At 46.0% G+C, this 16,633-nt stretch overlaps 1 protein-coding gene across 6 annotated transcripts in view; it reads right to left on the bottom strand.

Annotated features, from left to right (window-relative positions):
* LOC124038567 (putative sodium-coupled neutral amino acid transporter 10) overlaps positions 1 to 15,806 on the bottom strand; it is a 44,403-nt gene extending 28,597 nt beyond the window's left edge. For 4 of the 6 annotated variants that reach the window (XM_046354597.1, XM_046354599.1, XM_046354600.1 and 1 more), the window contains exons 1-6: positions 15,665 to 15,806; positions 15,013 to 15,304; positions 14,462 to 14,625; positions 7,713 to 7,806; positions 6,872 to 7,015; positions 3,323 to 3,447 (exon numbers count right to left, since the gene is read on the bottom strand). In XM_046354597.1, the coding sequence (XP_046210553.1) occupies positions 3,323 to 3,447; positions 6,872 to 7,015; positions 7,713 to 7,806; positions 14,462 to 14,625; positions 15,013 to 15,108 (623 nt within the window). In that variant the 5' untranslated portion in view covers positions 15,109 to 15,304; positions 15,665 to 15,806. Of the gene's footprint in view, positions 1 to 3,322; positions 3,448 to 6,871; positions 7,333 to 7,712; positions 7,807 to 14,461; positions 14,626 to 15,012; positions 15,305 to 15,664 lie in introns of those variants that run through there. The other 2 variants (XM_046354601.1, XM_046354602.1) reach the window with 2 other exon arrangements.
* Between the last annotated feature and the right edge of the window lie 827 nt (positions 15,807 to 16,633).

The raw sequence follows: 16,633 nt of genomic DNA, 5'->3' as shown, positions 1-16,633 counted from the left end.
ATGTTCGTCTCTACTGCTTGGGCTCCCGAGTGGCGCAGTGGTCTAAGGCACTGCATCTCAGTGCAAGAGGCGTCACTACAGTCCCTGGTTCGAATCCAGGCTGTATCACATCCGGCCGTGATTGGGAGACCCATAGGGCGGTGTGCATTTGGCCCAGTGTCGTCTGGGTTTGGCCATCATTCTAAATAAGATTTTTTTCATAACTGACTTGCCAAGTTAAATAAAGGTTAAAAAAATGATGCTAAATCCACTGAGATAGGGTCAATCTTGCTAGCAAACCTTTCCTCTACTACAGGCCGATACCAGTGGTGGAATATACCAGCATTGTTTGTGCAACAGCTTGTTCTTCATCAGATAGGAAAAGGAGAAGAACATTCTAAAATCTTTGTCTGAATGTACCCATGTACACAGAGTATACAGAACATTAAGACCATCTCTCTAATGTTGAGTTGACTCCAATGCTTCCCTCAGTTGTCAAGTTGGCTGGATGTCCTTTTGGCTGGTGGGCCTTTCTTGATACACACGGGAAACTGTTGAGCGCGAAAAACACAGCAGCGTTGCAGTTCTTGACACAAACCGGTGTGCCTGGCACCTACTACCATACCCCATTGAAAGGCAGATTAATCTTTTGTCTTGCCCATTCACCCTCTGAATGGCCCACATACACAATCCATGTCTCAAGGCTTAAAACTCCTTCTTTAACCCGTCTCATCTACACTGATTGAAGTGGATTTAACAAGTGACATCAATAAGGGACCATAGCTTTCACCTGGATTCACCTGGTCAGTCTGTCAAGGAAAGAGCATAATGTTTTGTACACTCAGTGTATATACATCTAATAAGGGTCACATGGGAAACACTGACCAACCATTCGGTTCCTACTCTGTCACAAACATCTCCTCCCTTACATTTTCCATTCGTTGTCAGGCCAAACCGTATTCCAACCAGAGAATGAGAATGATCATTCTATTTATATGATTCCAACGGTTTACCCAAATCCCAATTGGATTTTTTTTGCCCATATCGTGCAGCCCTAAAAACTATAACGCAGAATGTTAAGACTGATCAAGAAGTGAAATACAGTGGGGCAAAAAAGTATTTAGTCAGCCACCAATTGTGCAAGTTCTCCCACTTAAAAAGATGAGGCCTGTAATTTTCACCATAGGTACACTTCAACTATGACAGACAAAATGAGAAAAAAAATCCAGAAAATCACATTGTAGGATTTTTTTATGAATTTATTTGACAATTATGGTGGAAAATAAGTATTTGGTCAATAACAAAAGTTTATCTCAATACTTTGTTATATACCCTTTGTTGGCAATGACAGAGGTCAAACGTTTTCTGTATGTCTTCAGAAGGTTTTCACACACTGTTGCTGGTATTTAGGCCCATTCCTCCATGCAGATCTCCTCTAGAGCAGTGATGTTTTGGGGCTGTTGCTGGCAACACGGACTTTCAACTCCCTCCAAAGATTTTCTATGGGGTTGAGATCTGGAGACTGGCTAGGCCACTCCAGGACCTTGAAATGCTTCTTACGAAGCCACTCCTTCGTTGCCCAGGCGGTGTGTTTGGGATCATTGTCATGCTGAAAGACCCAGCCACGCCTCCCTACCACTGAGGAAGTACAGCTCCCGCTCAGCCCAGTCAAAACTGTTCGCTGCTCTGACCCCCCCAATGGTGGAACAAACTCCCTCACGACGCCAGGACAGCGGAGTCAATCACCACCTTCCGGAGACACCTGAAACCCCACCTCTTTAAGGAATAATCCCTCTCACCCCCCCCCCTTTAAGTAATCCCTCTCACCCCCCCCCCTTTAAGATTTAGATGCACTATTGTAAAGTGACTGTTCCACTGGATGTCATAAGGTGAATGCACCAATTTGTAAGTTGCTCTGGATAAGAGCGTCTGCTAAATGACTTAAATGTAATGTAAATGTTTCATCTTTAATGCCCTTGCTGATGGAAGGATGTTTTCACACAAAATGGCCCCCTTCATTCTTTCCTTTACACGGATCAGTCATCCTGGTCCCTTTGCAGAAAAACAGTCCCAAAGCATGATGTTTCCACCCCCCATGCTTCACAGTAGGTATGGTGTTCTTTGGATGCAACTCCGCATTCTTTGTCCTCCAAACACGACGAGTTGAGTTTTTACCAAAAAGTTATATTTTGGTTTCATCTGACCATATGACATTCTCCCAATCTTCTTCTGGATCATCCAAATGCTCTCTAGCAAACTTCAGACAGGCCTGGACATGTGTACTGGCTTAAGCAGGGTGACACATCTGGCACTGCAGGATTTGAGTCCCTGGCGGTGTAGTGTTTTACTGATGGTAGGCTTTGTTACTTTGGTCCCAGCTCTCTGCAGGTCATTCACTAGGTCCCCTCGTGTGGTTCTGGGATTTTTGCTCACCGTTCTTGTGATCATTTTGACCCCACGGGGTGAGATCTTGCGTGGAGCCCCAGATCGAGGGAGATTATCAGTAGTCTTATATGTCTTCCATTTCCTAATAATTGCTGCCACAGTTGATTTCTTCAAACCAAGCTGCTTACCTATTGCAGATTCAGTCTTCCCAGCCTGGTGCCGGTCTACAATTTTGTTTCTGGTGTCCTTTGACAGCTCTTTGGTCTTGGCCATAGTGGAGTTTGGAGTGTGACTGTTTAAGGTTGTGGACAGGTGTCTTTTATACTGATAACAAGTTCAAACAGGTGGCATTAATACAGGTAACGAGTGGTGGACAGAGGAGCCTCTTAAAGAAGAAGTTGCCGGTCTGTGAGACATAAATCTTGCTTGTTGGTAGGTGACCAAATACTTATTTTCCACCATAATTTGCAAATAAAATCATTAAAAATCGTACAAGTGTACCTATGATGAAAATTACAGGCCTCATCATTTTAAGTGGGAGAACTTGCACAATTGGTGGCTGACTAAATACTTTTTTGCCCCAATGTATGTATTTCTGAGGGGCAGATGTTTTGATCGGTACGGCATTTACGGTGTGTATCTGCTTCCCATATTGAGCTCCAGAGGACCAGAGAGAGAGAGCTCCAAGAGCATCCTCCACATCAGAAGATGGTAGTTGAGGGGGGCAGAGGTTGAGCAACAACTGTAAACCCCATTAGACACCTCCCAACCAGAGACACCAGAAACACAAACAACCAAAAGAGTAACTTTGAAGAGGGGACAGGAAATGGAAATGCGAGGACTGGAGATTAAGAGGGAGGAGGCTATTAGTGGGGAGAGTTGAATTTCTTCCCCTTAGCGTTGGAGTTGATAGCTTCCCCCAGGTCGGAGTTCAAGGGTCCTTTCCATGGTTACTTACGGGTGACAGCAGAAGGTGGTGGCGATAATGGGCAGGCACTGTATGACACCCCTGACCCGCCACAGATGAACATGCTCGAACCAGGAGCCTGAGATCAGGCCGTAACGCAGAGAAGACAAGACTATCTACAGCAGCCAGCCAGACAACAGTCAGCAGCAACATAAGAGAGGAAGGTAGAGAGAAACAGTCACAGAGTGGAAGGTAGAGAGAAACAGTCGTAGAGAGGAAGGTAGAGAGAAACAGTCGTAGAGAGGAAGGTAGAGAGAAACAGTCGCAGAGAGGAAGGTAGAGAGAAACAGTCGCAGAGAGGAAGGTAGAGAGAAACAGTCACAGAGAGGAAGGTAGAGAGAAACAGTCACAGAGAGGAAGAAACAGTCACAGAGAGGAAGGTAGAAACAGTCACAGAGAGGAAGGTAGAGAGAAACAGTCACAGAGAGGAAGGTAGAGAGAAACAGTCACAGAGAGGAAGGTAGAGAGAAACAGTCACAGAGAGGAAGGTAGAGAGAAACAGTCACAGAGAGGAAGGTAGAGAGAAACAGTCACAGAGAGGAAGGTAGAGAGAAACAGTCACAGAGAGGAAGGTAGAGAGAAACAGTCACAGAGAGGAAGGTAGAGAGAAACAGTCACAGAGAGGAAGGTAGAGAGAAACAGTCGTAGCGAGGAAGGTAGAGAGAAACAGTCGTAGCGAGGAAGGTAGAGAGAAACAGTCGTAGCGAGGAAGGTAGAGAGAAACAGTCACAGACAGGAAGGTAGAGAGAAAGTCACAGACAGGAAGGTAGAGAGAAACAGTCGTAGAGAGAAACAGTCATAGAGAGGAAGGTAGAGAGAATTGGAAAGGAGGTGTCGGCAAGGAAGGGAGGGAGTCAGGAACGACAGTGAGAGAGAAGGAAGGAGGAGAGGAAGGAAGGGAGGGAGTCAGGAACGACAGTGAGAGAGAAAGAAGGAAGGAGGAGAGGAAGGAAGGGAGGGAGTCAGGAACGACAGTGAGAGAGAAGGAAGGAGGAGAGGAAGGGAGGGAGTCAGGAACGACAGTGAGAGAGAAGGAAGGAGGAGAGGAAGGGAGGGAGTCAGGAACGACAGTGAGAGAGAAGGAAGGAGGAGAGGAAGGGAGGGAGTCAGGAACGACAGTGAGAGAGAAGGAAGGAGGAGAGGAAGGGAGGGAGTCAGGAACGACAGTGAGAGAGAAGGAAGGAGGAGAGGAAGGGAGGGAGTCAGGAACGACAGTGAGAGAGAAGGGAAGGAGGAGTGGAAGGGAGGGAGTCAGGAACGACAGTGAGAGAGAAGGAAGGAGGAGAGGAAGGGAGGGAGTCAGGAACGACAGTGAGAGAGAAGGAAGGAGGAGAGGAAGGGAGGGAGTCAGGAACGACAGTGAGAGAGAAAGAAGGAAGGAGGAGAGGAAGGGAGGGAGTCAGGAACGACAGTGAGAGAGAAGGAAGGAGGAGAGGAAGGAAGGGAGGGAGTCAGGAACGACAGTGAGAGAGAAGGAAGGAGGAGAGGAAGGAAGGGAGGGAGTCAGGAACGACAGTGAGAGAGAAAGAAGGAAGGAGGAGAGGAAGGAAGGGAGGGAGTCAGGAACGACAGTGAGAGAGAAAGAAGGAAGGAGGAGAGGAAGGAAGGGAGGGAGTCAGGAACGACAGTGAGAGAGAAAGAAGGAAGGAGGAGAGGAAGGAAGGGAGGGAGTCAGGAACGACAGTGAGAGAGAAGGAAGGAGGAGAGGAAGGAAGGGAGGGAGTCAGGAACGACAGTGAGAGAGAAGGAAGGAGGAGAGGAAGGAAGGGAGGGAGTCAGGAACGACAGTGAGAGAGAAAAAAGGAAGGACGAGAGGAAGGGAGGGAGTCAGGAACGACAGTGAGAGAGAAAGAAGGAAGGAGGAGAGGAAGGAAGGGAGGGAGTCAGGAACGACAGTGAGAGAGAAAGAAGGAAGGAGGAGAGGAAGGAAGGGAGGGAGTCAGGAACGACAGTGAGAGAGAAAGAAGGAAGGAGGAGAGGAAGGAAGGGAGGGAGTCAGGAACGACAGTGAGAGAGAAAGAAGGAAGGAGGAGAGGAAGGAAGGGAGGGAGTCAGGAACGACAGTGAGAGAGAAAGAAGGAAGGAGGAGAGGAAGGAAGGGAGGGAGTCAGGAACGACAGTGAGAGAGAAAGAAGGAAGGAAGGGAGGGAGTCAGGAACGACAGTGAGAGAGAAAGAAGGAAGGAAGGGAGGGAGTCAGGAACGACAGTGAGAGAGAAAGAAGGAAGGAGGAGAGGAAGGAAGGGAGGGAGTCAGGAATGACAGTGAGAGAGAGAAGGAAGGAGGAGAGGAAGGAAGGGAGGGAGTCAGGAACGACAGTGAGAGAGAGAAGGAAGGAGGAGAGGAAGGGAGGGAGTCAGGAACGACAGTGAGAGAGAGAAGGAAGGAGAGGAAGGAAGGGAGGGAGTCAGGAACGACAGTGAGAGAGAGAAGGAAGGAGGAGAGGAAGGGAGTCAGGAACGACAGTGAGAGAGAAAGAAGGAAGGAGGAGAGGAAGGAAGGGAGGGAGTCAGGAACGACAGTGAGAGAGAAAGAAGGAAGGAGGAGAGGAAGGAAGGGAGGGAGTCAGGAACGACAGTGAGAGAGAAAGAAGGAAGGAGGAGAGGAAGGAAGGGAGGGAGTCAGGAACGACAGTGAGAGAGAAAGAAGGAAGGAGGAGAGGAAGGAAGGGAGGGAGTCAGGAACGACAGTGAGAGAGAAAGAAGGAAGGAAGGGAGGGAGTCAGGAACGACAGTGAGAGAGAAAGAAGGAAGGGAGTCAGGAATGACAGTGAGAGAGAGAAGGAAGGAGGAGAGGAAGGAAGGGAGGGAGTCAGGAACGACAGTGAGAGAGAGAAGGAAGGAGGAGAGGAAGGGAGTCAGGAACGACAGTGAGAGAGAAAGAAGGAAGGAGAGGAAGGAAGGGAGGGAGTCAGGAACGACAGTGAGAGAGAGAAGGGAGGAGGAGAGGAAGGAAGGGAGGGAGTCAGGAACGACAGTGAGAGAGAGAAGGAAGGAGGAGAGGAAGGAAGATACATCACAGTTAGAGGGTTAGTGGTCTGGACCAGGGTGGGCGGTGGGCGGGGCCAAGACTGGGTCTGGTTCTAATCCCAGACACCACAGTACTCCAACTCACAGTGGTGTTCAGTAGAGATGTCATGGTTTTACTACAGGAGGTTGGGGCAGAGCACATGATAGCACTACGAGGCTATACTATACTACAGTAGCAGTACTAAAGGCTAACTGTGTAAGAGCAGTGCAAACACTACAGAAATAGACAGTGACAACTAAATTAACAACAATAACACTCCCAACCTCAATTCATTTCACAATGGGGTCAAAGAAAATGCAAGGGAGTCACACTGTCCACATCCGTTATTCTGTCAGTGTGAAACAGGATAAGAAAGTTAACACATATCATCAAACTTGGTATTAGAAAGAATGAGTAATCTATTGAGTTACATTTCTGTAAGTAAAACTCTGAACATTTACCCAATCTGAACAGGACTCCCTTTTACACCAGGCAGTCCTGTACCCCTACCCGTTCCCCGTTCCCCGCTCACCGTGAACATGAAGAACGTGTAGAACATGAGAGCCATGGCAGAGAAGGACTGGATAGATGACATCATGTTCCTCAGCAGACTGAGAGGCAGTACGATGAACAGAGACACCGCCATCAGCAGCAGCACACGGAAACCAAATGACACCTGCAGAGGGCGGGACACAAGCTCTAACCAATCCTATCACACATACAGTCAGTTCAAACCAATCAGCAACAGTACATGGAAATGTTCAATTGAATGTTTGCTACGTTGTGGAACGGTTTGTACTGAACGACACATTTCCCCAAAACCTCTTGTACATTCTTGAATAGACTGAGGTATTATTGCTCCTTTTGTTGGGCGTGGCTGGGTGATGGCTGGGCGTGGCCGGGTGATGGCTGGGCGTGGCCGGGTGATGGCTGGGTGTGGCCGGGTGATGGCTGGGCGTGGCCGGGTGATGGCTGGGCGTGGCTGGGTGATGGCTTAAAGTAATGAGTGAAGTAGGTAAATTGCAGCGTTCCCCAACCTACAACCTCCCAGTTTTTTAACTGGTAGTTAAGTACAGCACCGTTTCCGTTTAATTGAACAAATAAATTTGTTGGTGCTGAACGCAGCCCTGGGGAGGGTGGGACAGGAAACTAATCAGACCAATCATATCACACGGTCAGTTCTGAGAGGGTACATCCAATCAGAGCATTTATGAATGTTTATCTATTGTTTATGATGACATTCTAATTAGTCTATATGCAGGTGATTTATAATATGCTGTTCATATGTAAACTAGGTTACGGAAAAAGGGATTGTATTCTCTGGTTCTATTCTCTGATTGTATTCTGTAACTCAAAAAACTCGTGACTCCTACCGGTAGGCCCAACAACTGGGCAAAGAAATTAGAGCCCAGGTCAGCGATGACGACATAGAAGGCAATACAGGTCCCCAACATCAGACCTATCATACTGTAGAGAGAAAGAGACAGAAAGAGTGACCATGAGAGAGAGGGGATGAAGTGAGAGAGACATTCAGACAATAGCGAGGCTCTAAAGACACAAGATATACAGTGCATTCAGGAAGTATTTAGACCCCTCAATGTTTTCCACCGTTTACGTTACAGCCTTATTCTAAAATTGATGAGGGGGAAGGGAAAAAATGTAATCAATCTACACACAATACCCCACAATGACAGGTTTTTATACATTTTTGCAAATTTATATATATATAAAAATTAATATTTTTTATTTTCTTTTTACACAACTTTTTTTCCCCCCAATTTCACGGTATCCAATTGGTAGTTACAGTCCTGTCTCATCGCTGCAACTCCCGTATGGATTCAGGAGAGGCGAAAGTCAAGAACCGTGTCCTCCGAAACACAACCCAGCCGAGCCGCACTTCTTGACAACGCTCGCTTAACCCGGAAGCTAGCCGCACCAATGTGTCAGAGGAAACAACGTAAACCTGGCGACCATGTCAGCGTGCATTGCGCCCGACCCGCCACAGTAGTCGCTAGTGTGCGATGACACAGGAACATCCCTGCAGGCCAAACCCTCCCCTAACCGGACAACGCTTGGCCAATTGGGCACCACCCCAATGGGTTCCCAGTCGCTGCCGGCTGTGACAGAGCCTGCATTCGAACAAGGATCTCTAGTGGCACAACTAGCACTGTGATGCAGTATCTTAGACCACTGCGTCACTTGGGAGGCCCTGAAATATCACATTTACATGAGTATTCAGACCCTTTACTCAGTACTTTGTTGAAGCACCTTTGGCAGCGATTACCGCCTTGAGTCTTCTTGGGTATGACGCCACAAGCTTGGCACACCTGTATTTGGGAAGTTTCTCCCATTCTTCTCTGCAGATCCTCTCAATCTGTCAGGTTGGATTGGGAGCGTTGCTGCACAGATATTTTCAGGTATCTCCAGAGATGTTCGATCAGGTTCAAGTCCGGATTCTGGCTGGGCCATTCAAGGATGTTCAGAGACTTGTCCCGAAGCCACTCCTGCGTTGTCTTGGCTATGTGCTTAGGGTCGTTGTCCTGTTGGAAGGTGAACCTTCGCCCCAGTCTGAGGTCCTGAGCAGGTTTTTCTCAAGGATCCCTCTGTACTTTGCACCGTTCATCTTTCCCTCAATCCTGACTAGTCTCCCAGTCCCTGCCACTGAAAACCATCCCCACAAAACGATGCTGCCATCCCCATGCTCCCCCATAGGGATGGTGCCAGGTTTTCTCCAGGCGTTACAACTGCAATTCAGGCCAAAGTGTTCAATCTTGGTTTCATAAGACCAGAGAATCTTGTTTCTCATTGTCTGAGATTCCTTTAGGTGCCTTCTGGCAAACTCCAAGCAGGCTGTCATGTGCCTTTTACTGAGGAGTGGCTTCCGTCTGGCCACTACCATAAAGACCTGATTGGTGGCATGCTTTATAGAGATGGTTGTCCTTCTGGAAAGATCTCCCATCTTCACAGAGGAACTCTGGAGCTCTGTCAGCGTGACCATTGGGTTCTCCCCCGATTGCTCAGTTTGGCTGGACGGGCAGCTCTAGCAAGAGTCTCTAGGAAGGTTCCAAACTTCTTCCATTTAACTTAGGGATAGGCGTCCCATCAACGGGACAGTTGTAAGTCATGCTGCGCCTTGTGTCATGATCGCAGATTTTAGAGAAACAACAAATGTTGGTACCTATAAGTGTCTTATTTCGGCTAAAAGCTTAAATTCTTGTTAATATAACTGCACTGTCAAACTTACAGTAGTTATTACTGCGAAATGCTATGCTAATGCTAATAGCCAAGCTATTGTTTGAGGAGAGACCCTAATAACAAAACACTTTTTTCACCACAATAGGTTTGATAAATTTACCTCTGAAGGTGAAATGTGTACTTCCATTCTAAAATCTTGCTCTGATTTATCACCCAAAGGGTTCCAGGGATAAAAAGAGTCGTTTTGTTTTCCTATATTTCCATATCCTAAAAAGGCCCATGTAACATGCACAATCGATTTTCTATGTCCACTCATTCAATTTGCAAAGAAAGGAATCTGTGAAAATCTAACCCTAAACTTTGCTTCAACCAGCCAAATCATGTTCGTATGTATTCCTCAGAGATCCTAGAACATAACCAGACTTCACTATATCGTTAGTGGTGTAGTATATCCTATAGGACACCATATTAGGACACCATATTTCCTACCACCATTTCAAAGATCGTGGTAGGAAAAAAAACGTGTTTTCTATTTTTATTTTCTAGGCTGTTATATTCTCCTACATTCAATTCACATTTCCACAAACTTCAAAGTGTTTTCTTTCAAATGGTACCAAGAATATGAATATCCTTGCTTCAGGACCTGAGTTACAGGCAGTTAGATTTGGGTATTTAGGCAAAATTGAAAAAAAGGGGTCTATCCCTAAGAACTGTGTTCATGGGGACCTTCAATGCTGCAGAAATATTTTAGTACCCTACCCTAGTTCTGTGCCTCAACATAATCCTGTCTCAGAGCTCTACGAACAATTCCTAGCTTGGTTAGAAATTGGTTATAGCTTGGTTTTTGCTGACATGCACTGTCAACTGTGGGACCTTACATAGACAGGTGTGTGCCTTTCCAAATCATGTCCAATCAATTGAATTTACTACAGGTGGAATCCAATCAAGTTGTAGAAACATCTCAAGGATGACTAATGGAAACAGGATGCACCTGAGCTCAATTTCAAGTCTCATAGCAAAGGGTCTGAACACTGTAAATATTTAATTTTTATACATTTGCAAAAATGTCTAAAAACATGTTTTTGCTTTTTCATTGTGTGGTATTGTGTGAAAAAATGAAGGAAAAAAAGCATTTAATCAATTTTAGAATAAGGCTGTAACAAAATGTGGGAAAAAGGATGCACTGTACATCGCAACTAGTGCTGACCCCATTTAGTTGACTGGTCGATTGTTTGGTCAATAGGCTGTTGGTCGACAATTTTGTTGAGCAGTAGCAATACATATAATATAGAAATATAATATATATTACACACAAAACTGTTCAAAAGATTGGGGTCACTTAGAAATCGACGTACAGGCGTACAGAGGCCCATTATCAGCAACCATCTCTCCTGCGTTCCAATGGAACGTTGTGTTAGCTAATCCAAGTTTATCATTTTAAAAAGGCTAATTGATTTTTAGAAAACGCTTTTGCAATTATGTTAGCACAGCTGAGTAAAGAAGCAATAAAACTGGCCTTCTTTAAACTAGATATAAATGCTGATATCTGGCGCATCAGCATTTTTGGGTTTGATTATTGGCTCAAAATGGCCAGAAACAAAGACCTTTCTTCTGAAACTCGTCTGTCTATTCTTGTTCTGAGAAATGAAGGCTATTCCATGCGAGAAATTGCCAACTAACTGAAGATCTCTTACAACGCTGTGTAATACTCCCTTCACAGAACAACACAAACTGGCTCTAACCAGAATAGAAAGAGTGGGAGGCCCCGATGCACAACTGAGCAAGAGGACAAGAACATTAGAGTGTCTGTTGATGTTCTGTGGTGGTCGCTGCAGCAGAGAGGAGAGAGACAACACTATAAACACTGTTGATGTTATGTGGTGGTCGCTGCAGCAGGGAGAAGAGAGAGACAACACTATAAACACTGTTGATGTTATGGTCGCTGCAGCAGGGAGAAGAGAGACAACACTATAAACACTGTTGATGTTCTGTGGTGGTCGCTGCAGCAGGAAGGAGAGAGAGACAACACTATAAACACTGTTGATGTTATGTGGTGGTCGCTGCAGCAGAGAGGAGAGAGAGACAACACTATAAACACTGTTGATGTTATGGTCGCTGCAGCAGGGAGGAGAGAGAGACAACACGATAAACACTGTTGATGTTATGTGGTGGTCGCTGCAGCAGGGAGGAGAGAGAGACAACACTATAAACACTGTTGATGTTATGTGGTGGTCGCTGCAGCAGGGGGGAGAGAGAGACAACACTATAAACACTGTTGATGTTCTGTGGTCGCTGCCGCAGGGAGGAGAGAGAGACAACACTATAAACACTGTTGATGTTCTGTGGTCGCTGCAGCAGGGAGGAGAGAGAGACAACACTATAAACACTGTTGATGTTCTGTGGTGGTCGCTGCAGCAGAGAGGACAGAGACAACACTATAAACACTGTTGATGTTCTGTGGTGGTCGCTGCAGCAGGAGGAGAGAGACAACACTATAAACACTGTTGATGTTCTGTGGTGGTCGCTGCAGCAGAGAGGACAGAGACAACACTATAAACACTGTTGATGTTCTGTGGTGGTCGCTGCAGCAGGAGGAGAGAGACAACACTATAAACACTGTTGATGTTCTGTGGTGGTCGCTGCAGCAGAGAGGACAGAGACAACACTATAAACACTGTTGATGTTCTGTGGTGGTCGCTGCAGCAGGAGGAGAGAGAGACAACACTATAAACACTGTTGATGTTCTGTGGTGGTCGCTGCAGCAGGAGGAGAGAGACAACACTATAAACACTGTTGATGTTCTGTGGTGGTCGCTGCAGCAGAGAGGACAGAGACAACACTATAAACACTGTTGATGTTCTGTGGTGGTCGCTGCAGCAGGAGGAGAGAGAGACAACACTATAAACACTGTTGATGTTCTGTGGTGGTCGCTGCAGCAGGAGGAGAGAGACAACACTATAAACACTTGATGTTCTGTGGTGGTCGCTGCAGCAGGGAGGAGAGATGTTCTGTGGTGGTCACTGCAGCAGAGAGGAGAGACAACACTATAAACACTGTTGATGTTCTGTGGTGGTCGCTGCAGCAGGAGGGAGAGCATGTTCTGTGGTGGTCGCTGCAGACAACACTATAAACACTGTTGATGTTCTGTGGTGGTCGCTGCAGCAGGGAGGAGAGAGACAACACTATAAACACTGTTGATGTTCTGTGGTGGTCGCTGCAGCAGGGAGGAGAGAGACAACACTATAAACACTGTTGATGTTATGGTCGCTGCAGCAGGGAGGAGAGAGAGACAACACTATAAACACTGTTGATGTTCTGTAGTGGTCACTGCAGCAGAGAGGAGAGAGAGACAACACTATAAACACTGTTGATGTTCTGTGGTGGTCGCTGCAGCAGGAGGAGAGAGACAACACTATAAACACTGTTGATGTTCTGTGGTGGTCGCTGCAGCAGGGAGGAGAGAGAGACAACACTATAAACACTGTTGATGTTCTGTGGTGGTCACTGCAGCAGAGAGGAGAGAGAGACAACACTATAAACACTGTTGATGTTCTGTGGTGGTCGCTGCAGCAGGAGGAGAGAGACAACACTATAAACACTGTTGATGTTATGGTCGCTGCAGTAGGGAGGAGAGAGAGACAACACTATAAACACTGCAGTAGGGAGGAGAGAGAGACAACACTATAAACACTGTTGATGTTCTGTTGAGTGGTTACTGCAGCAGACTGTTGAGCAGAGAGAGAGACAACACTATAAACACTGTTGATGTTCTGTGGTGGTCGCTGCAGCAGGAGGAGAGAGACAACACTATAAACACTGTTGATGTTCTGTGGTGGTCGCTGCAGCAGGGAGGAGAGAGAGACAACACTATAAACACTGTTGATGTTCTGTAGTGGTCACTGCAGCAGAGAGGAGAGCAGGAGGAGAGAGAGACAACACTATAAACACTGTTGATGTTCTGTGGTGGTCGCTGCAGCAGGAGGAGAGAGACAACACTATAAACACTGTTGATGTTCTGTGGTGGTCGCTGCAGCAGGGAGGAGAGAGAGACAACACTATAAACACTGTTGATGTTCTGTGGTGGTCACTGCAGCAGAGAGGAGAGAGAGACAACACTATAAACACTGTTGATGTTCTGTGGTGGTCGCTGCAGCAGGAGGAGAGATGTTCTGTGGTGGTCGCTGCAGCAGGAGGAGAGAGACAACACTATAAACACTGTTGATGTTATGGTCGCTGCAGTAGGGAGGAGAGAGAGACAACACTATAAACACTGTTGATGTTCTGTGGTGGTCACTGCAGCAGAGAGGAGAGAGAGACAACACTATAAACACTGTTGATGTTATGGTCGCTGCCGCAGGGAGGAGAGAGACAACACTATAAACACTGTTGATGTTATGGTCGCTGCAGTAGGGAGGAGAGAGAGACAACACTATAAACACTGTTGATGTTCTGTGGTCGCTGCAGCAGGGAGGAGAGAGGCAACACTATAAACACTGTTGATGTTCTGTGGTCGCTGCAGCAGAGAGGACAGAGACAACACTATAAACACTGTCGATGTTCTGTGGTCGCTGCCGCAGGGAGGAGAGAGACAACGGGTGCTAGTCAGTCACTCGCTGTCTTTAAAAAAAGAATACACAGCACAGCAAGTCTGAGCCCGGTCCGGCACAATCAAATCATTTGCTGGTCGGACTCCCTCTAGTCATTTGTGTCTTAATGATTTAATCAAACCAGGTGCTTAATACATCAGACAAGCTCAGTGAATATAGTTGAATTGATTTTGATTTGATTAAAACACATTGGATGTGTCAATATATGGAAAAGACACGTTTAAAAATGTCAAAAGAACAGACAACTCTTGGCTGGCTGTTTTTATTCAGGGACAGCCCTAATTGCAAAAGCATTGGCTCTCAAAGGAAAGGACACATACCTAGTCTCCACCAGTGTTTTGCCTGGTTTGCCGTAGGCATGGAACGCTAGGCCAGCATAAGTCCTGCGTTTGGTGCTGCTGGCCGTGTAGACCAGAAACATACAAGACTTGTGGGTCATCCACGAACAGAAGAACAGCAACAGAGTCCCCAGCACTATCCCACACTAGAGAGAAGCAGAGAGAGGGAGATGTCAAAACTCTCAGCAAATAAGGCAATCTGTCATACACATTTCATATTGACAGGTGCATGACGAGGGACTAAAGGGGCAATTCAATACAAAGGTGTTAACATAAGAAAAAATGGATCCACAGCCTGTATATTACACCTGTATATTACACCTGTATATTACACCTGTATATTTGTATATTACACCTGTATATTACACCTGTTAGGACGCGTGGAAAGGTAAACACAGAACATATGGTGCCTTATTCACTGTCATGTGTCACACCAGTAGGTTATCGTGAGTTCACAAATAAGTTATACACACTGTATAAAAAACTAGATATGCTATAGGAATAGTCGTTTGTCCGGTGTGAGATAGCGGTACCTGTTTGAAACAGAAAGGCATGGTCAGCACGCTCACTCCAACGATGCTGTTGACCACGTTCGTGATCAAACCCCAGTTTGAATCCGCCACCGTCATTTTGCACGGTTCAATGTTTTTCACCACCCAAAATCGTTCACCGAACTAGATAGCTACGTTGAGAACAGGAAATCGCTAGCAGTGGCGGCCGTTATCTGGTCCAAGTTGCGATGATGACAGTAGTTGAATCCGGTGACTGGTTTGCTTTTTCCAAAACGTATCCCTCAAGTGTTTGTGACGTGACGCTTGTAGCGAACTTGGAGAAACAATAACAAAACATCACTGCATCTACAGATCAGATCAGGCAAACTAGATCATTCAGCTAACATATGTATGAAACATTTCCATTAAATAAAGTACGTTCATCTGCATGGTGCATGTGCGTTTAACATGACAGTTTAACAACTGAAAGGAAACCGAACTGTTGTTACAAAAACTGGTTAACCGTACGTAGCTATCGTATTAGCTATGTTATCATTGGTGATATTCGTACGTAGCTATCGTACGTAGCTATCGTATTAGCTATGTTATCATTGGTGATATTCGACTTTGATCCACTGTGTTGGAAAATAGCGTTATAAATATATATCCATCACATAACATTTTATATATTTACCATGAAAAAGACGACTACAAAAGCTTCGAAAATCACTTTTTCCTGAATGCTTGACCAGGACTTGAATCTCGCTCGACAACTCCTGACAATACAACAATCAAAGTATAACAACTGTGTCTCGTGATGCATTTAGGTCTCCTCTAGCGGCCAGGCGTGTTACTGCATTTCAAAAGGGTAGTGTCCCAAGATGCAATACATTACAGTAATTGCCTTTAAGCAGCCGTGACAACTTGAACAAAAAAACTCCAGGTTCATGTTACGAATGACTGGCATTTTTCAGTTAGTGTATAACATCTGAGAATTACAAATTTGTCACGTGATCATGGTGTAGCCATTTTTCATAATTACTTTCTATTTACAAAGTGCAGGCAGAGATTGAATAATGCCTACAGTAGAGACTTTGTTATCATCACAAACACACAGCCACAACTCGTCCCAAATTAAGTGAAAGTGAGAAACATACAGATGACATCCATGATGTTCTGTTTTTCTAAATCCCTTAGAGATTCCAGGAGGACGGGAAAACAGGAATGGTTGATGTGGGAGCTGGAATCAGAGCAATAGAATCCTGACTCTAAAAGAGGTTTCTACTAGGTTCCCTAGACACGGATTCGAGGTAAATTTTGTGTGTTTCTTCCTAATGTTACGGTTAGGATTGGGGAGGGTAAACTGATCATGGGTCAGTTTGGTTAAGGTTAACATCCACCCTGAGCCTTAGCTCTGTTGAGGTGGTTATTTTGTTGTCTGGCTAAAATGGTGGGGGACCAGGGGAGGGGAATGACCTGACCACTTTAACCCAGCTTGGGCTCTGGTCTCTGGGGAAGGGGAAGGGGATTTGAGAGGCAGGGATCCGATGGGGCTTTGGGGGGTGGGAGAGAAGGGGAGAGAGAGCAAGTGTGAGTGAGTGTGTGTCTGTGAGAATGTGCGAGCATGTGTGTGTGTGTGCGTCAGGGAGGTAGGGGAGGTTAA

The sequence above is a fragment of the Oncorhynchus gorbuscha genome, linkage group LG06 (genome assembly GCF_021184085.1).
Source record: "Oncorhynchus gorbuscha isolate QuinsamMale2020 ecotype Even-year linkage group LG06, OgorEven_v1.0, whole genome shotgun sequence".
Lineage (NCBI taxonomy): Eukaryota > Metazoa > Chordata > Actinopteri > Salmoniformes > Salmonidae > Oncorhynchus > Oncorhynchus gorbuscha.
This window is presented reverse-complemented; position numbering and strand designations above follow the sequence as displayed.